Source organism: Phasianus colchicus, chromosome 2, assembly GCF_987193195.1.
Source record: "Phasianus colchicus chromosome 2, bPhaCol1.hap1.1, whole genome shotgun sequence".
Lineage (NCBI taxonomy): Eukaryota > Metazoa > Chordata > Aves > Galliformes > Phasianidae > Phasianus > Phasianus colchicus.
In genome coordinates this window covers 75539015-75560424 of record NC_143437.1, presented here as the reverse complement: position 1 = coordinate 75560424, position 21410 = coordinate 75539015, and the positions used below count along the sequence as shown (strand labels likewise).

General features: G+C 39.4%; 1 protein-coding gene across 4 annotated transcripts in view; it reads right to left on the bottom strand.

Annotated features, from left to right (window-relative positions):
* Positions 1–21410, bottom strand: part of RNGTT (RNA guanylyltransferase and 5'-phosphatase) — a 188265-nt gene that overhangs the window by 158062 nt on the left and 8793 nt on the right. For all 4 annotated transcript variants that reach the window (XM_031611103.2, XM_090136022.1, XM_090136023.1 and 1 more), the window contains 6 exons: positions 18228–18331; positions 18011–18099; positions 12848–12923; positions 9745–9994; positions 3000–3109; positions 2287–2388 (listed from right to left, as the gene is read on the bottom strand). In XM_031611103.2, the coding sequence (XP_031466963.2) occupies positions 2287–2388; positions 3000–3109; positions 9745–9994; positions 12848–12923; positions 18011–18099; positions 18228–18331 (731 nt within the window). The remainder of the gene's footprint in view (positions 1–2286; positions 2389–2999; positions 3110–9744; positions 9995–12847; positions 12924–18010; positions 18100–18227; positions 18332–21410) is intronic.

The window sequence follows — 21410 nt, the reverse complement described above, 5'->3', positions numbered from 1 at the left end:
CCTGTCCTAGGCAATGCATCACAAATGATGTTCTCATCATGCTGGAGCATGCTAATGCTGGATGTGTTTGCTGCACTTGTAAACATCAACTGACCTGTGCTAGCAACAGCATTCAGTGAACAAACAACTGGCAGAGCACATTTCTTCGCACTTCACACAAAGCTGTAAAAGTGATTTTGACCAAGACCACTAAGTTTTGTTAATATCAAAAATTAAACTAAGTACTTTGATATTAAATTCGCAAAAAAGGCAACTGCAGCTGTCTGTTAGTGACACAGACAGCAGGGTGAATGCACCCTCTTCAAGTTTATGGACAACACCAAGCTGAGTGGTGCAGCTGACTTGCTGGAGAGATGCAATGCCATCCAGAGGAACCTTGACACACTCAGGTGAGCCCATATGAACTCATGAAGTTCAACAAGGCCAAGTCTTGAACCCGCATCAGGACAAACCCAAACAGAAATACAGGCTGGGCAGAGAATGGACTGAGAGCAGCCCTACAGAAAAGGCCACTTGGAGGCTGAGGAGGACAAAAAGCTGAGCATATGCTATCAGCAAGAACTTGTAGCCCAGAAAGCCCACTGCATGCTGCATCAAAATAATTGTGACCAGCAGGGTGGGGGAGGTGATTCTTTCCCTTGCTCTTGTGAAATTCCACCTAGACTGTGTTCAGCTCCGGGTCCCCAGCATAAGAATGACACGGAGCTGTTGGAACAGGTTCAGAGAAGGGTTATAAGGATGATCAGAAGGCTGAAGCACCTTCACGTAAAGAAAGACTGAGGGAGTTAGGGTTGTCTAGCCTGGAGAAGAGAAGACTCCAAGGAGGCCTCAGTGCAGACTTCTAGCACATAATGAGGCCTACAAGAAAAAAGAAAGAAGGGAAGAGACTCTTTGCCAGGCAGCATAGTGAAAGGACAAGCTTTAAACTAGAAGAGGAGAGATTTCCATCAGGTATCAGAAAGAAATATTTACTCAGCGGGTAGTGAGGAACTGGCACAGGCTGCCCAAAAAAACTGTGGATGCTTCATCCCTGGATGTGTTCAAAGCTGGGGTGGATGGGGCCCTGGGCAGCCTGGTCCAGTGGAAAGTGTCCCTGTCTATAGCAGAGGGAGAAAAAAAAGCAAACTTTCTCCACTGGATGGGCATTGCAGCTCCAGAACAGATTACTCAAAGGCTATATAAACCCCATCCTGGGAGTTCTCAAGATTTGACAAGATGAAGCCAAATTAAATTTCTGAAGCATTGGCAATAATCCTGCTTCAAGTAAAATAACAGCAGAATTCTTCCCAACAGAATTTAATTTTTTTATGCAATGCCTCAGAATTTTTGCCTTAAAAGCAAAATATTTCTATTTTGCAAGATATATTGTGGAAAAATAAGTCAAATAAATTGATGCTTGGGATTCCATTGTATGTATTTTATATACACATATTTATCTCGTCTATATGTGTGTAACAATCAGTCACAACGGAGCACGCTTGACTACCACAGCACAGACCTATGGCACAATCTGAAATACCACACAATAGCTCAAATACTCAAAATAAGACAAAATACAACAAAGCTTGTATGAAACCCACACTACTCTGCATTAGCAATTGTAGACAAGACAGAGTATTGTACCCATCTAAAAATCATAGCAAGTGCCTGGACAAATTTAAAAAAAAAAAAACAACAAGAAATTGCACGTAAGGATGCATTTCAAACTAGCAATCATAAAACTGAATAGGTTCAAAAGATCAATGTAATGAAGTTGTAGTCTGTTTCCAAAGGGAGGAAAAAAAAAGTCCCCCTTACAATGAAAGCAAGAGAACTGATAAGGGAAGATGAAACTATTGACCCTTTGGCCAGTATGAACCACAAGTCTGAATAAAGGATCACAGTGTGAAGAAAAACAAAAACCATGACATTTCTAACATTAATTTACTTCTGAAGGCTCAAATATAAATTTTAATTTCGCTTTTATAAACAAATTCTTTAGCTTAACAAACTCTTACGGTTACCTAAGATTATTCTAAGACCTTACTGGCAAATCCTAGCTGACAGACAGACAGGGGTCAAAGAGAAGAATAAAAGTACACACAGCCAGTCTGCAGAGCAGCTGCTAAAATGAAATTCAGCCACAAACATCAACAAGATGGGTACCAAGGAAAAAAAAAAACCTTGGAGTTGGTTTTGCTGTTAGAATGTGCTTTGTCTGTTGCAGATGTTAGTTCACTTTCCTGGGAAAATACAACCTTCCACCCAGTTTACAGGGTATTTCTTTTTCATTTAAAATGAGCTTACCGTGTGCCGTCTGCTTTCCAGCTAACTTTGTATGGTTTCTGTTCCAGAAATTTAATATTTTGCTTGTCCATGGAAACAGGCTGTGCTCCGGGGAATCCAGACCTCAAAAGAGAAATATGTTTATTAATGTTCTGCAGTGAGCAGTCACACAAGGTAATGCATTTTTTAACATCACGTGGCTGAAGTCACATCTTGTTCTAAATCAAGGTTAACCTTGCAGCAAGTCTAGAACATCTTTCCAACCAGGTATTTTGCAAGAGGAATCAAATGTTTTTCTGATAGTAACAAGGGTACTTGTCCATGACAAAATAATGAATTATGCAGAACTTCAAAATTTTAATTTTAGAAGAAGAGAGATTTGCATTTAAAACCAGAAGCATTGGAAAAACTGTAAGCTTCAGACTGTTTGGAAGCACTGCAAGCTACTCCCTTGAGCTCCAGCTTGACGAAGGAGAAGTTCAGAATCTGAGACATTAAAACCAACACTCATTAATGTTGGACATAAAACCAAGTTGGCCCCCAAAAACGAGTATTATATTGTACAACTGAAGTATAAATCCTCACTTGTTTCAGTTTTGAGGAGTTTTTGGAGGCTTTTTTTTTTCTTTAAGTCCATCTAAACCAACCACTCTTTTTGACTACTTCCTCCTACAAAACTAGAAACGCAACATTTCTAGACAGTATAAACAAAAAAGTTCTAAATATTCTCCTACCCTTCCCATCCACAGAATTGCTGGCACTTTTGCTGTATTCCTCCCAACTTTGGTTGTGTTGTCACCTGGTTCACATATTTAACTGTTACACCTTCCAAGAAAACTGCACCCTAAATAAAAATAAAATTAACAAAAAAAAAAATCAGTACATAAGCTTTCATAAAAGCAGATCAGAACATCAATACAAGATTCAGGCTACTATAACAACATATGATCTTAACAAGCAGTACTAGCTTAGAGACTTCTTCCAGTCCAGTTCTCTTCTCACTGGTGACAGGATGAGGGAAAATGGCCTCAAGTTTAGGTTGGATATCAGGAAAAACTTCTTTACAGAAAGGGTTGTTAAGCACTGGAATAGGCTCCCCAGGGAGGTGGTTAAGTCACCATCCCTGGATGTGTTTAAAAACCATTTGGATGTGGTGCTCAGGAACATGATTTAGCAGAGGGTTGTTAGTTAGGGTAGTATGGTTAGGTTGTGGTTGGACTTGATGATCTTTAAGGTCTTTTCCAACCTGAGCAATTCTACGATACTATGATTCTATTTCTCCCCCAAATACCATGATCAGTTCAGCTTTGTCAGTAAAGTCAAATATGTGGGCCACATAATGAACCCAAGAACTGAAATGAGTTATTTTTGGGAATAAAAAAGTGTCAAAAAAAAATATATATATATAACCTCAAAACAAGTAAATTGTAAACTAATGACAAAATTAAACTAGAAAATATTAAAAAAAAATGCATAAATTGTATTCTTCTACCAAAAATTCAGTGCTTTCCTCCATTCATGGAAAATAAGAGCTGCTTACAAGCAGCAGAGACAAAGTTCAGCAGCACAGAAATTAATGAAGTCACAAAAACATCTTTGGACAATTTGTTCTTTTTTTAAAAAAAAAAAAAACAAAAAAAGCACCTCAATGGATGAAGCAGTTAAGTCCCTTTTCTCTCCCTCCAAATCTCAGACATACATGTTTTCAATTGACTATGTTAACTGCATTCAGACCTCGATGGTAATTCCAGTACAAGAAGTTAAAATCCACGTTTTTAATTCCAGTTAGGTGATGTAGCATGTTTTGTGTTTCAAAACTCAAACTTACGCAGTAGGGGAAAAAAGAGTATTTATGCAGCACCAAACTTAGAGGTTTCTTGGCTGATCTAGGACAAACGTCTTAAGGAAAGAGAAAATAAACAGCTGGTTTGTAACAAAAACATGTATGAAAGTACACTGATATAATTTTGTTACCAATCTAAACCAGGTTGCCAAAATTTAGAGGCTATTCTGAATGCCCCAGATAAGCCTAAGCAGACATCAATAAAGAATATGGAAAATAAAACTCAAATAATCTTTGTGTTCTAGAAAAGATTTGATGCTGAGTAGAATAAAATTCTGCACAACGGAACCCAATAAGGCCATCAGGTTGAGAAAGCTACAGAACTGAATGTTTCTATGGAGATGCCAAATCTATCAGACTTATTTTAGCAGCATCACAAAACCTCAGAAGTAGACTAAAAAGATCAAAGCACGAAGTTTCACCTGTAGAACTGCATATCCTGTATATGATTACAGAAGTATTTTCCACCTGCTCTCTAAAAAGCTTGAAACTTGCTTTAACAAATCTAGCTACATACTACTTATGAAAGGAGTCTTTATGCTCTCTTCCCCTTCCACACACCATTGCACTCATCTGTTCCACTCTTGAGCAAGTTGAAGAACTAAGATGGCAAAAATAACAACATGAATTAGTAATATTCTTCCAAATTGGTATCCTGAATTAGCTCACCATTGGATGAGTCAGTGCTGGTGCCTGCACAGTGGAAGCAAAAAGAACACAAAGAGTGAAAGGAAAGCAGAACCCAAGTTTAAGATAGGCTCAGCTGTGCCACCAAATCCATATTCTGAGAGCAGTACATCCTGAAGCAATAAGCTAGTTCACAACCTTAATTACCTTAAATTCCACAGACTTTCAGAGATTCGCTTATCCCATGCTATTTCTGCTTGCACCAGTAGGTGCAGCAGCACACAGGTGACTCAGTAAGGGAGGCAGAGCTTTCATAAGCCTGGCTAGCATGGTGTTTGGGTTCTCAATAAAGGGTTAACAGCACTAGGAAATAAAGGATTGTGACTTCGTTGTAACCTCCTACTCTGAATAACATCAGAGTGCAGCAGCATTAGGGACTGCTAAGATGAAAGCAAAAAGCAGGCAAAAGCAAATATCTTCCAAAAAATAAAGTCATAAACAAGAAACTGGTGCTGGTGCTTACCACTTTAAATTGTCTCCTGCAGACTGATTATGAGAACTATGCACTTACACAACTGATTTTGAAGCTGCTGACATCAGAGTGCATAGCACTATCAAATTATGCCATGAACTAAAAACAGCTGCACATGCTTTCACACTTGACATCACAAGCATGATTCTGCATTACTACAATTCAAAAATTCTCTGCATGGTAAGAAAAGCATGGAGTTGGAGTGAATTACTCAAAATTACAGAGGCATCAGATTTCCAGCACATAGGAAGTATGCACCCTCATTTAGTTCCAGTCACTTAGTTTGGTCTGTTAGTTTACTGGAAGAGCTTTTAACTGTAAATACCTGACAACGGGTTCTCTTACATAAGCAGCATGTGCTTGATTTACATGATTACATACATGTACATATAGATATATATACATATACACAAACACACAGTTACAACTTCAGGGTGGAGAGATGCAAGTATGAAAGAATTAAGGAAAAAAGTACAGCTTATAATTGGACAAAGCAGCCAAGCTTTTGCTTTTCCACACTGGCTTCTCCATTCCCCTGACAGGTACACTGTAACCCCTCACTGTAATATACTGTCAATCTGAAACAAGAAGAGGACTGGGGGGAGTGAGGAGCAAAGTGCTGACATCATAGGGTGAAGACAAGGTTGTACAATAGTAAGAAGAGACTATTTCACTCAATTACTGCAGCCTAAGAATATAATCAACTCAGGTAGCCAGACACTTCATCCAGGATGCTAGTGTTAATAGAGCCATAGCAGCAGACAGACAAGATGATGCTATTACAGAATAAAGTCAGGCCTCAGACATACTCTGTAGCTAAGCCACAGCAGTAGGAAAAACAGGTGATCCATCTGCATATTGATACTTGGTAAGCTCAGTGCTCCGGGTTTCACATGAATAGTTCCTGCAACAAGGTGCCAGAACTGAGCCAGACTCATCTACTTTCTGCACTGTTGTTGAGCTAACAACAATCTCATGGAAATGGGCTGAGCATGGTGCAGAAATGCAAGAATAGTCAGCTTAGCAGGAATACCTCAAGATCCCAGGTAACTACGTGCTTATAGCAGCTACACTCTGCACAGCCCTTCATATCATCTGTAGTCCTGAAATTCTTCACCCTTGCCACTGCATCCCTACATTCATTGCTTCAGCAGAAAGAAAAGTGGCAGTGCATCATCATGTCTTCAGTCAGATTTAGAACAACAGCTGGAGGAGAGTGTAGGGTTGGAGCCATGCCCTCCCACACATCCCCGATCCCAACAGCTATCACAAGGCCTGGGTGATGACCATCTTCAGCTACTCGGAGACTTGATCAAGTGCAAAACGTTTGAAGAAAGCTCTCCAGAGAAGAAACATAATATAAAAAGAGCATACTTTCTGAAAGAGAGGAAGCAAGCAATCCTTAGAAATGAGGAGGGGGAAAATACCTTCCACATTTAATGAGGAATAAGAAATTCTACATATACACACACACACAGAAGATAAGAGAAAAAGGAGGCAGATATAGACCATGTGCTGAATTAGCATTAGTCCATCTTCTAAAAGGCAATTATACTGAGACACATAAGCAGAAGTATTAGCCTTAAGACAAAATTAATTCCTTTCTGTTATGCACTGAGGTGGCTTCAGCTAGAGGCTTGTGTTCATTTACAGGCACTAAAGCCTCAGAAAAAAATGTGGGTGAACATGACAGAATATAAAGAATGTCAAGAATAGTCAGTACTAAACAGACTATAGGGGTAAACTACATAAGAAAACACTGCTGCAAAAAAATGAGAACGTGACATTTTTTTCTGTATTGAAAGCATGTTCACAAGTATAGTATAAGGGTTAAATGTTGGCTAAAAAAAAGGTAGATTAGAAAATCACTAACATTTACAATCAATATACTTTGATACTTAAATATTACTGTGGCTAACTATATCAATTGAAGGTTATGAAGGTTAATGGTTTCCTTCGGTCTCACACATGACCACAAGACAGCTCCCCTCAAAATCACAACGGAAATCATTAGTAGTAACCACCACTTCCAGGCTGGTTGAGACATAGCCACCCATTTTAGAAGCACTGCATGTTACACCCTGTACTTCCTGTGAAATGCACGACTTACATAGGAATAAAACAGATGGTACTTCTTAATAAAGATTAAAAGATCTGTTTGACCCATGAAAAGTTTGAAAGTTTTGGCTCAGAAGTATAACTCACTGTCCTATTTGCAAAATACTTGGGAGATTTTTTCCCCAAAGTGAGATTTTAAGTATTAGCTAACAGACCCACTGTTACCCGTCAGCTACATTCAGATCTTGACGAAGGAAACTAATGTTCTAACTGTTATATACAGCTTATATACAGCAGGGGGGAAAAAAAAAAAGGGGGGGGGAGAGGGAGGGGTTCTGAAGACTTTTTGACATCAACAGTAAAGTTTCTCCAGTCCAAGACAAAATTTGTGTAATGGGCAGTATGCTTATCTCTCTCCATGAGCTATTTGGACAGTTGCTTTGGACTATTCACTGTTCTAGGAAGACCCGTGGGAGGTATCTCCTCTACCCCCAGAACTTTTCTTCTATTCCCTCAAAGATTTGGGTCAAATGAAAACATTTCAGAACATCACTATCATAACAGTCCTGTTTAGTTTGACATTACATATCCTCTGGTCTTTCAAGGAGTCAGATTAGAAACCTGAAAACATCTGCTATGAGAAATCAACAGTAACAATGAACATTTAGCCCTTTAGATAGTATAAAAATAACTGGTTATACATACAGAGTGGAGAACAGCACCACTGAAAGAGATCTGGGGGGTCTTGGTTGACAGTAAATTGAACATGAGTCAACAGTGTGCCCAGGCAGCCAGGAAGACAAGCCATACCCAGGAGTGCATCAAGCACAGCACTGCCAGTGGACAAGGGAAGGGGTTGTCCTACTCTGCTCTGTGCTGTGCTCACCTTGTGTACTGTGCGTGGTTTGTGTGCCATAATATAAAGATGTAAAGCTATCAGAGCATCCAAAAGAGGGCTACAAAGATGGTAAAGGGTGTAGAGAAGACATATGAGGATTGGCTGAGGTCCCTTGCTCTGTTCAGCCCAGAGAGGAGGCCTCATGGTTGTCTACAGCTCCTCACGAGGTGAGTGGAGGAGCAGCACTGAGCTCTGCTCTCTGGTGACAGCAACTGGACCCAAGGGAAGAGCATGGAGCTGTGTCAGAGGAGGGGCAGGTGGGGGTTAGGGACAGGTTCTACATCAGAGGGCAGTGGGCATGGAACAGGCTGCCCAGGGCAGTGGTTGTGGCCTTGAGCTTGTTAGAGTTCAAAGATATATCTGGACAACACTCTCAGTCATATGGTCTGATTTTTGAGTGGTGCTGTGTGGAGTAAGGAGCTGGATTTCATGATCCTTGTGGGTTTCTTCCAACTCAGAACATCCTATGATTCTGTAAGAGAAAATCTAAGCAAGAGGTATTTACCTGATAATAATTCTCCCTGTAGATTGCATATTTATAAGGAATCACAAATAGACTGTATCCATCTCAGTTAAGATGCAGTCCAATCTGCCAGCCAAGTATCATGGTAAAGAATTCTCCCCGTTCCTCCTCTTCATGTCAAAGACTGTTCCTCCAGAGCTGCAAAACTGAATTATACGAATATGCATATTAACTAAATGATTCTGTCTTTCACAAATTCTCTAATTCTTAATTAAGTTTTAGTTATTAATATGCTTATTCGTATAATTTAGCTTTCAGCTTTCAAAAAAAATCTATGCTGGCAGATAAGAAAAAGCCTATGAGAACAGTATGGCGATTCCTGCTAAACACATCAATTTAGTTTTATACCTGTGGAAAAATGGCTCTCTTCAGCCTTGCCATCACACCTCAGTTGCTAATGCATCAAAACACAAGTAAAAAAAAAAAAATCAGTTTGGCAGTTCCAACCTAAAGAAAAGTACTTATCATTGTATAGTTAAAAAAGCTTTGGAAAAAAAAAAAAAGTAATTTCAGAATTGCGTTGGGTTTCTAAAAATCACATTGCTTCTTGCTAATCCCAGTCTCAATCCTCTCAGGTTTTCAAATTAATTATATTTACCAAAATGAGCACTGAATTTAAAAGACTGAACTTTGATCCACATGGCTACAAAAAAATAACTAGAAATTGTTTTACACCCCCATACACCTCCAGAACATTTCACCTTAACAATAGATCAGAGAATTATGAATAAATTTTTTAGCTCAATTCAAGCTTAAGAAAAGGTAGTATTTGAAAAATTTAAGTCATTGTTACCACTGAAATAGTTAAGGTTTTGAACGTCAATGTTCAGTGTTCATACAGGAAACATTAAAACAATGTTTCCCCTGGTCAGAGACAATACTACTAGTTCCCAACTTGCAAGATCACTTGTCTAGCATTTACAGTGTAGTAACAGATGACCATGAGTTTATGCAAGTACATTCAGCAATTAGAATCTTAAGTTATTAATCAAAAATACCAGTTTTAGGTGTTCTTTTCTCCTCTTGCCAAAGGAAGAGCTTGATGATCCAGGTTCTGATTCTTGGCCTCCTGTTTTACCGTTGTCATCATCTTCCTCTTCATCATCCTCAAAGCACCACTCTGGTAGCTCAGGTGGTGATGGTGCATCATCTTCATCTCCGTAACGACGAAATAATTCCTTCAAATAGTCACCTTTATAAATACCTGGTGGTCTAGCCTGAGCAAAGGTAGCCACAGCTGCCTCAATACTGTCAAACAAAAAATGGAAATTACTCTGTATGCTTTATTTGTTATGGCATAGTATGACTAAAACATACTCAAAAGTTATCAGTACCAAGAATTCAGAAAAAATCCTAAAGTGACAATTCCAAAAACATTCATAACATTCAAAGCATCATGCTTCAATTGTGTTGATCTTGCACTGCATACATTCACAAAATCTGCAGCTTGGCCTGTTTCATCTCTAGCTGCAGCAAAGAACAGTCTGCTGGTCATTTAGGTAAAACTTTCATTATAATTTTTATTATTGCTATAGAAAAATGAATGAGTGACACACAAGTGAGTACTTACAGACCAAATTACAGACCACAGATCAAAATTTAGAAATCTTGCTATCTAGGTTGGATACTGGGAAAAATTTCTTCTCTGAAAGAGTGGTCAGGTGCTGGAATGAGCTGTCCAGGGAGGCGGTTGGAGTCACCGCCCCTGGAGGTGTTCAAGAGACATTTAGATGTTTTACTGAGGGAAGTGGTTAAGAGGGAAATATTGGTGGTAGGTGGATGGTTGGACTGGATCATCTTGATGGTCTTTTCCAACCTTGGTGATTCTATGTAAAAGAGTAGAGAGATACCACAAAAGGTAAATCCCTTAGTTAGGCTTCTTGACAAGCACAAAGCTTTAAGCTGGAACAAAAGCACATACTACTTGCTGCAAATTTTTTACTTTTTTTTTTTTAAATATGAAAATAGCCTACCACTGGAACAAGGAAATCACGTAGCTAAAAATTGGAAAAAATACAGAAGGCATTTTTTGCCTGATCTGTTCAGTATGAGACAGTGCCTGAGAACTCTGAGACAAGTATCCCAATCAATATAGAGAAAGCCACTTCCCAAGAACCAGATAAGTTTGGTTCTCTCTTTGATTAAGAGTGGAGAACAAAGCAATTTCAGAAGTCAGGCTACCAGATGATCATCAAATCTCAGAAATGACAGCTTAATAACCTGAGTTGTTTAGAAAAGATCTATCTTCCTCATTCTGTTCCTTATGACTCCTAATTTCTTACATACAAGACAATTTTTATTTTGGTAACACTCTTAAATTGTTTTACACCTTCCAAAATCAACATCATTGCAAGTCCAAAAACCACCAAAAGAGACAGGGCCTGAAACACGTTCAGATTCATCCCGCATTGTATCACAAAAACTCTACACTACTGTGGAGCATATGGTAACAAAAGTCAAAAGATCCAGTGCTAGGTTTCTGAGCTTGAAATCTGCTGAAGGAAAACACGCTCTGCAAGTTCTAGAAATAGAGTAGACTTTGGGGAAAAACTTATAGAAAAGAAAACTAAGGTTTCTGATAACTAGCTGGAGGGCTTTCATTCTAGATGACCTTTCTTTAAACTAACTATAAAATACATCTCAGAATTCACAATGCATCAGCAGTACTCTTGTACCATACACTTCAGAAATGAATATGGATGGATTTTTCCATCAGGAAAGCCTTATTTCCTCTTCAGCAAACAGCAGTGACTTATTTTAAAGGATGATACAGCAAACTGGCTTTATCTTAATACAATGCTTAGCACTAACTTCCACCTTGCAGAAATCTTCTTTTGCAGTGGACATTTTTATTAAGTGACACCAGGACACTCTGTTAAAATAATTTGACAGAGAAGAGCAAATTTACACGATCAGCTATTTGAACAAAGTGAACAAACAAAAATATATGGCTGCTAAGTTCTAAGGCCTTTCCCACAGAGGTTTAGAAGTAAAAAGCTGCATAAAAGCAGTTTCAAATAGATTTAAGTGCATTTCCTCCTCAGAACAAACGACCAATATCGAATCTGATTACTGCATGCTGCTTTTAAGTTGTTAGATTAAAAGCAGACCAATTTTCTACTTTGTGAAAGTAACTATAATCACACTGTAACAATCTTTGTATCTTCCTGCAGTCAGCTAAGATTCTGCTAAGATCCAGCCACCCATCATTAATGGCATTCTGTCTCCATTACTCCAGTGTCTTTACTCCAAGTTTACTAACAGAAGACAATAACCTACTTCTTTGCAAACTGCTTGCATATACATGTTAATCACCAAATAAATTCTATGTCCAGAGATATATCACAAGAATATGCAAGAACAGGAGTGTGTTTCTCTTCACTTAAAGGACCATACAAGAAATACCATCAAAATGCTGAAGGGACTTGGTAAGTAACACATTCTGCAAGTGACCCAGCCATCACAAAAACAGCATTTCATGAACACTATCAGCATGGTATAGCCTATTTTTTTTCCCCTTTTAACTAGTAATATTTGGAAAAGATCTCTGGTATGTATGAAGGCACCAAAGTTTCAAATCATTCAAACAGGTGTTTTCACAGAATTATGCTGCAGACTTCAGTCAAACAGCAAGCTGGAAACAGCTTTGCCTTCCCACCACCCCTTCAGAAGGGAACTTGTCACTCTGTTGTTTCTCCAGCTAATGGCATCTTCCTGGAAGTCAAGAAACTAAAAAAGCCTACATGCAAACCTATGTGAAATAGAAGAAATAATACTTCAGGTTTCCCTGAACTCTATGTTTTCACTCAAAGCGTGGGGCATACCACTAGGGAGGGACCCAGCACAATCCATACATTTCTAGAAGCCCTCACACAGCAGGTACAGCTGACTTTCACTTACCAGAACTGAAAAGCTTGACTGACCAAGGCTAACCTACCAAAGTATGATATGAATAATACTAACATAGCTTGTTTGCTCAAAATTAGTAGGAAGTTTTAATTTAAACAGTGAATATACAAGGATAGCTGCCAGGACAACGAGTGAAACATACTGAAGATTCTTTAGCTCCACAAAGCCCTAAGAATTAAAATTCAAAGTTACCTCCAGTCCAGCTTCTCAACCAAGAAGGCACAGATGAGAAATCCAGTTCTATTGAAACCATGTGTGCAATGGACACCTAGATGAAACAAGAGAAGAGCATAATCATTTGAAAGTATTTCCAACATACATAGTTAAGTTTCACAAGTGAGTTTTCTAATCATTCGACCCTCACCAATAACAAGTTACCTCCCCTCCTATCAAGACAGCACAGATTACATAATGCACAAAAGACTAAGAACAATTTATTATATTCTTCCCACAAATTATCAGCAACAAGAGTATAGAACACTACAGATTATTTCAGATCAAGACCACTAACTTAATCCAACTCAAATATGGCTAATGCAGATGAGATCCAAAGTTGTTTGGTTTGGATTTTTTTTTCTTTTTTTAAATGACTGCTCAAATGTTTACTAGGAGACAACGCAATCAGATTTGATAGCTGTGCTTTTAATGGATTCAACAAGCACTACATTATTTCACACCATCAGGCATAAAAAATCATACCCAGATTTTCCTATTTCAAACTTGAATGCAGCGTCAGTCTAAAATTCTAAGTCAGATTTATAATTACTATACTAAGGCTGAGGGGAAAAAAAAAAACTATTACAATAACCTTGAAATACTTAAAATACTTATTACATTTTAAGAAAAACACAAATCTTTCCTCTATTTTACAGTGAAAGGAAGGGAGAGTCAAAGGCATCGAAATTCCTGTTTCCTTTTTCCTATTCTTATTTCCCATGTCAAGGCAACAGCACCATCTAGTGATAAACAAACCAAGCCTAAAACTTGTGCTACTAAAAGGCTATGAAGAATTCCTCCCACTGCATTTTTTTTTTTAAACAGCAAACACCATACCACTAAAACCAAGTGCAATTCTTAACTGATTAATAATATGTTTTTCAGCTCTGACTACAAAGCAAGGTTTTATTAATTCACTAATTTCTCTGCCACAGTTAGGAGACTAAGTCAACAATAATTCACTTGATGTTTATCCAGATCAAATTTCAGCATCTATCTTCTCTTCCTACACCCCGCATCCACACTACAAGCAATTTATTTATTTTAAACTGGATCCAAGACCAAATAGCTATGAAGAGCAGAAACTTTACACAAGCACATAGACCTCAACTGCATCAGAGTTGGTTTTGTGACTCACTCCCCTTTCACTCCAACCTTCCTTTCTTAATAAAGCAACACAAAATCTGCTAGGAATTTCTTGGATTCACACTTTCTAACTATTAATAGCCATAAAAACCATAACTTGCATAAAATGAAATTAATTTTAGCTTCCTTATAGAACTTGTTCCCAGTAATCATTTCTCTTTTGTTTCTGGCTTAAGCAAAATCTTTGCATTTTGTTTCCTTGAAGTTGGCAGGCATGCTGCAGTCCTTCAAGTTGCAAAAATATAGCTTCCATCCTATAGTGTTCTAGTTGAATAGAAAATTTTGTTCACTTATCATTCGCATTTGAGCCTTTTTCGTATCAGGCACACAATTACTATCAATAAGCCCTGCAGCTGTTACTTCTACCAAGAAGGTTAAGTCAATAATTTTACACACACAACAAAGATAAGTAGCATTTCAGCAATGAGACCAATGGCTTGGAAAGGAATGATTGCAGAGGGTGCAGTACTATCACTGCTGCAGATTGCTTTCACTTCTGATAAAAACATCCCCCGCTCTTAGTCCTCTGGAGCTCTTTCAAAAGAGGAAACAAAGCATTCAGACCCAGAAGCAACTTTTCTGTAACTCACGGAAAGAAAATGGAAAATCCCAATGTTTCACAAAGCCTAAACCACAGGTTATTTAAGAGATTATTAATTTAATTTTTTTTTTTTTTGCCTCACAGAAGTGAACCAAAGGGAAGTGATCGTCCCTCTGTACTCAGCCCTGCTGAGGGCACACCTCAAGCACTGTGTTCAGTGTTGGGCCCCTCACTGCAAGACAGACATCGAGGCCCTGGAACATGTCCAGAGAAGGCAGTGATGCTGTGAGGGCTCTGGAGCACAAGTCTTATGGGCAGTGGCTGAGGGAGCGGGGATTGTTCAGTCTGGAAAAGAGGCTCAAGGGTGAGCTTATCACTCTCTAGAACTTCCTGAGGGGAGGCTGTACTGAGCTGGGGGTGGGGGGGGTCAGCCTCTTCTCCCATTTAATTAACATTAGGACTAGAGGGAATAGCCTTTAGATGCATAAGGGGAGACTCAGGTTGAACATTAGGAAATACCTCTTTGAGAGAGCGATCAGGCACTGGAATGGGCTGCCCAGAGAGGTGCTTGAGTCATCAACCCCAGAGGTGTTCAAAAAACATTTCACTGTTGTTCTGAGAGACATGGTTCAGTAGGGAAATATTGGTGATAAGGGTACAGCAGCACTGGATGACCTTAGAGATCTTTTCCAACCTTGGTGATTTTATGGTTCTAAAGTCCTGACCTTGGTGCCAGGGAAGCTTATGGAGCAGACTGTCTTGAGGGAGATCACATAGCATGTGCAGGACAACTGGGGAAATCAGGCCTAGCCAGCATGGGTTCATGAAAGGCAGGTCCTGCTTAACCAACCTGATCTCCTTCTACGATCTAGTGAGCGGCCAGGTAGACAAGGAAAAGGCTGTTGATGTAGTTTACCTAGACTTCAGCAAGGCCTTTGACACTGTCACTCACAGTATTCTCCTGCAGAAGCTGGCAGCCTGTGGCTTGGACAAGTACACTCTTGGCCAATGAGTGGTGGTCAATGGAGCTAAATCCAGCTGGTGACCTGCCACAAGTGGTGTTCCCCACAGGTCAGTGCTGGGGCCTGTGCTCTTTAATATCTTTATTGATGACCTGGATGAGGGCACTGAGTGCACCCTCAGCAAATTTGCAGATGACACCAAGTTGGCTGGAAGTGTCAATCTGCCTGGGGGTAGCGAGGCCCTACAGCGGGATCCGGAAGGCCAGATAGCTGGGCTGACGCCAGTGGGATAAGGTTCAACAAGACCAAATGCTGGGTCCTGCACTTTGGCCACAACAACCCCAGAGCCAAGGCTACAGGCTTGGGGGGAGTGGCTGCAAGACTATGTAGAGGAAATGGACCTGGGGGTATTTATTGATGCTCAGCTGAACATGAGCCAGCAGTGTGCCCGGATGGCCAAGAAGGCCAATGGCATCTTGGCTGGCACCAGAAACAGTGCTGCCAGCAGGAGCAGGGAAGTGATCAACCCCCTGTACTCAGTTCTGGTGAGGCCGCACCTCAAGTACTGTGCCCAGTTTTGGGGCCCTCGCTGTAAGAAAGACATTGAGGCCCTGGAGTGGGTTCAAAGAAGGGCGACAAAGCTGGTGAGGGGTCTGGAGCACAGGCCTTATGAGGAGCAGCTGAAGGAGCTGGGATTGTTCAGTCTGGAGAAGAGAAGGCTCAGGGGAGACCTTACTGTTCTCTATAACTACCTGAAGGGAGGTTGTAGTGAGCTGGGCTTCAGCCTTTTCTCTCGTGATAGGACTAGAGGGAACGGCTTCAAGCTGTGCCAGGAGTGATTCAGGCTGGACATTAGGAAATACTACTTCTCTGAAAGAGTGGTCAGGCACTGGAATAGGCTGCCCAGGGAGGTGGTAGTCACTGACCCTGGAGGTGTTCAAGGGACGTTTGGATTTTGTGTTGAGGGACATGGTTTAGCGAGAACTATTGGTGGATGGTTGGACTGGGTGATCCTGTGAGTCTCTTTCAACCTTGATGATTCTACGATTCAATTAGAGTCAAGACACAAACTAAACAATAGAACATTCCAAAACTCATGCAAGTTGAAAAGTAAATGGCTCAACACTAAAAATGGTGTTTTAGAAGTTAAATGGATTTGCTACTTAATACATATCACTACACTACCCCTATTTCTTAGAAATCCCAATTTCTGAAATATTTTTTGATGGCTGATCCCACTTACTCTCATTTAGTAGTTTCTCATTTTTCATGAGATACTTCTGCTTGTTCAAGGAAAAATAATACAAGTCTTAAACTGCAATTTCTATGTGAAACAAAGAAAGCATCTAAAACTAAATTGTGTGAAAAAGTTAATTACATGCCCCAAGTATATCTCTCAGGCATTAACAAAATAAGATTCTCAATGGTATCCAGTGACAAGAAGAAATAGGCACAAGCTGAAATACGAGAAATGTTGTTTAAACACTAGGAAAAAGCACTTTTCATTGTACAAGTCAAACACTTGATTATGCTGCCAGAAGATGTTGTGGAGTCCCTATTCTTGGAAAACGTCAAAAGTGGGCACCATCCTAAGCAATCTGCTTCAGCTGACTCTGCTCTGCAGAGGGGTGATAAGCTAGATGATTTCCAGAGGTTCCTTCCAGCTTCTTCTGTTCTAAGACTCTATACAAATCCTACATGAACATACAAGCTTAGTTTACCAAGCTCTTATCAATGGCACCTATGCAAACAACTGTTCTATGTACTAAGTCAGACAGATATTCCTATTCAGTGAAGATACAGAATTATCACCAAAGATGCCCAATGATGAAATTCCTCCCACCTCTGGAAACTCAGCTGCACAGTAATTTCTCATCTCTGACAGTCTGCAGACAGAGTTAAGCATAAAAGTGCTTAACAAATCAGAATAAAACGGTCTTAACTAAAACTGAAAGCCAATCAAAATTGATTTTTTTTTGATCTGAAGGAAAAAGTCTTATTTGAATGTTCATATTTACTATGAGACAATACATCACTGAAGAAACACTTAGTGAAATATCTACTACCAATTTCTACCAATTAATCAGCTGCTTTGTGAAATCTGCTGAAGAGTCTTTGATCAGTCAGCTATTGAAAATATTGAAAATGACAGCAAGTAAGCCAAACTCCTGAGCGTCAAAACAACACTTAGGCAATGCATGATCTTCTTTTCTATCAGCAGAAGTTTCAAAAACATAATGCAGACAGCTTGTAGACTGTTCTTGTACATTTCTTCTGCATAAAGTAAACAGCTGTATTCAAATAGATGCATATGGAAACATACAGGTTTCTGTAAAAAGACAATGCTACTCCGGAGTTAAAAAAAATAATAATCTAATCTATAACATGCATAAACACTGTACTGCAGAAATTCCTTTGACACTGTCAAGAATAACAGACTGTATAGGAATAAATTAACAGCAAAAACTAATGAAAATAGATTAAGCATACCTATGAGTTCTGTGGGATTCTTTTCACTGAAGTGTTCACATACACGGATAAATGTTTCTGTATTCTCAGGCGTAGGGCACTCACCATGTCTGATTAAAAAATAAAAACAAGATAGGAATCAGTGGTGGAAGAAGGAAAAAAATCGAAGTGAAAAAGCAGCAATTACTTCAGAGTTATCTTTCAAAATAAAAAACTAAAAAGAATACAGTCAACTTACCCCTTACACTGAAGCTTTATATATTTAATCCCCTCTTTCTGTATATCGTTCCTATCATAGAATCTATTGGTGTTGGTCAAGTCTACCAGCAAACCCATTTTAACCTAAAAAATAAATATAATTATATATTCAGTTCAAGTATTAGTGCATAAATATTAATTTGTTAATAACAACCAAATTTAAAATTATAGCAAACCACTATCGCAAGTTCAAAATCTTTCAAATATTGTGCTCAGAAAACATCTATAAAAGTCTCATTCTACTACCAGTCATTCTTTGGAAAAGCTTATGCCTGGATCAGCTTCAGTCACCAATTCAAAAATCTCAGTTTGTTTCTTCCAATATTTCCAAGTAAGAAAAATTTGCTAATAGCAAAAAATATCAGCGGAAGAACTATCTAAACATGTTAAAAGACATAACTTTATTACCTAAAGACATATCAACTTTACATAAAACAACACAGTGACAGCACAATAAGAAAAATTACCTACTGAAATTTATAAGTATCCACTCACAAGAAAAACCTTTACCTCAGTTTACCTATTTAGTAGAGTGCAAAACAAATGAACACATTTTCAAGTTTAAAATAAAAATTTCCTTTATTTCCTAGAAATTTTCTATTCAGACATGAAAAACATAAAACAATTTGAAATCTTGCAAGGTGCTGCAGGTGACTGAGCTGGCAGTTTTAACCACACAGATGTTAGGTGTACCTGAATTAAGGTTGCTTTATCCATTATCCTAATGCATCCTTTGAGCTTTATGGAAGTTACCATTTCAAAATTCAAGACAGAAAGCAGGAGTTCTTCCAGGTGACACCTTACACATAGCTCACCAGCAACATGCATTCTACTGACTCCTCATTTAAGTTACAAGGGAAATTAAACCCTTCAAATTTCATTAGGATTTTGTAACAGCAATGGAAAACACTTCACTCCAAGTTCTGGGGAAATGCATTCCTTTAGGTGAGAGATACAGGAAATTGCAGAAAAACAGAACAGGAAAACAAAGTTGCATGGCAACCTGTTGACTCAATGTTAGCCTTCTTCATTCTGTAGAATTTCATCCTTAGTTCAGCAAAACTTCTTCCAACCACAAACCTCCCTAATGACTGCAAAAAACAGCTCACTAATACACCTGTTTGCTGAATGCATTCCTGGCTTCCTATTTGCAGAACATCATGCTTTCAGTTAGGATCCTCACCATGAAATCAGATGCCTATTTAAAGACTGTTTTACGAGCAGATTTAACAAAATCCTCATTCTGTTGTCTTTTTAAAAAGACATCAATAATGCACTTAAGAGTACATTACCACTGCAGCATGTTACATGTGCAAAAACATAAAAGAACAACACATCTTCAATATATTTAAAACTCCAGCACATATTCTTAGCATGATTTTGATCAGTTTTTATTTACCTTGCAGTCAGACTGGCAATAGTTTAGAACTGCAGTAGGAAAAATTACAACTTAAAACACTGCTTTCAGACAATTCACAGAAAATAAATTCCCATCAACTAGAATACAGTTCAGACACAGTAGTTTCACACAGATACATTAATCTGTAGACTCCAAAGGCAAATTTCCAATTACCTACAGAGCTTGTCAGGCATGACATTTAAAGTTCTTATGATACACTTTCATAATATTTTTATTTAATGGATGTTAAAAAGCATCATAACGTTGTGTCGGCAGCACTAAGTATTCCAATATCCAAATTAGTTCTAAATTTCTCCTCTCCTTCATTGTTTACCAATGCTGTGTATTTTGTTCTGAATGGTTTACTGTGAGCATACTGTGAAAACACAAGCACTTTGATAGCAACCCACCTGAAAACAATGTCACATCATCTGAAATTTCAAATATTTCATGTCAGCTGAGCTGCTAGACACATGGATAGACAGCAGCATATTATCCCATGATTTATTTCGCAGGGAGCACACACAAGGCAATAAATTACTTCCCCTCTATTTTCAACAACATTTAGCAAACATCTTGAGGATTATTTAATTCACAAGTGAGGCCACACACAATTTCCTGGTGCTACACTGTAGGCCCTTAACCCTGACCTAAACCAATTAAAAACTATTCAGAGTAGAATAACATGTTCTCACACTGGTACCTTTAGGTGAACATACTGGACAGCAAACTAGGAAAAATAAGTAAAACAGTGAAAGATGCAGGGAATCATAGAATCACCAAGGTCAGAAAAGACCTCCCAGACCACCCAGCCCAATCAGCCACCTACCACCAATATTTCCCTCTGAACCACGTCCCTCAGTGCAACATCTAAACATCACTGGAACACCTCCAGAGATGGCGACTCCACCATCTCCCTGGGCAGCTCGTTCCAGTGCCTGACCACTCTTTTAGAGAAGAAATTCTTCCTAATATCCAACCTGAATCACTTCTGGCACAACTCAAGGCCATTCCCTCTCATCTTGTCGCTACTTACACAGGAGAAGAAGCGGACCTCCACTCTGCCACAACCTTCCTTCATTGCTCTCTACAGGAAGTTGTAGAGAGCAATAAGGTCACCCCCGAACCTCCCCTTCTCCAGACTAAATAATCCCAGTTCCCTCAGCTGCTCCCCATAAGACTTGTGCTCCAGACTACTCACAGCTTTGTTGCCGTTCTCTGGACATGTTCCAGGGCCTCGATGTCTGTCTTGCAGTGAGGGGCCCAACACTGAACGCAGCACTCGAGGTGTGACCTCACCAGAGCTGAGTACAGAGGGATGATCACTTCCCTGCTCCTGCTGGCAACACTGTTTCTGATACAAGCCAGGATGCCCTTGATGTTCTTGACCACCTGGGCACAATGCTGGCTCATATTCAGCCAAGCATCAACCAACACCTCCAGGTATGTTTCTTCCACGCAGTCTTCCAGCCACTCTGCCCCTGACCTGTAGCACCACCTGGGGTTGTTGTGGCCAAAGTGCAGAATCCAGCACTTAGTCTTGTTGCACTTCATCCTATTGGCCTCAGCTCAGTGATCCAGTCTGTCCAGATCCCTCTGTAGGGCCTTGCTAACCCCAGACATACTGACACTCCCTGCCAGCCTGGTCTCATCTGCAAATTTACTGAGGGTGCACTCAATGCCCTCATCCAGGTCATCAATAAAGATACTGGACAGGACAGAACCACATAGAATCTTCTAGCAGCATGATCTGACAAAAAAAGG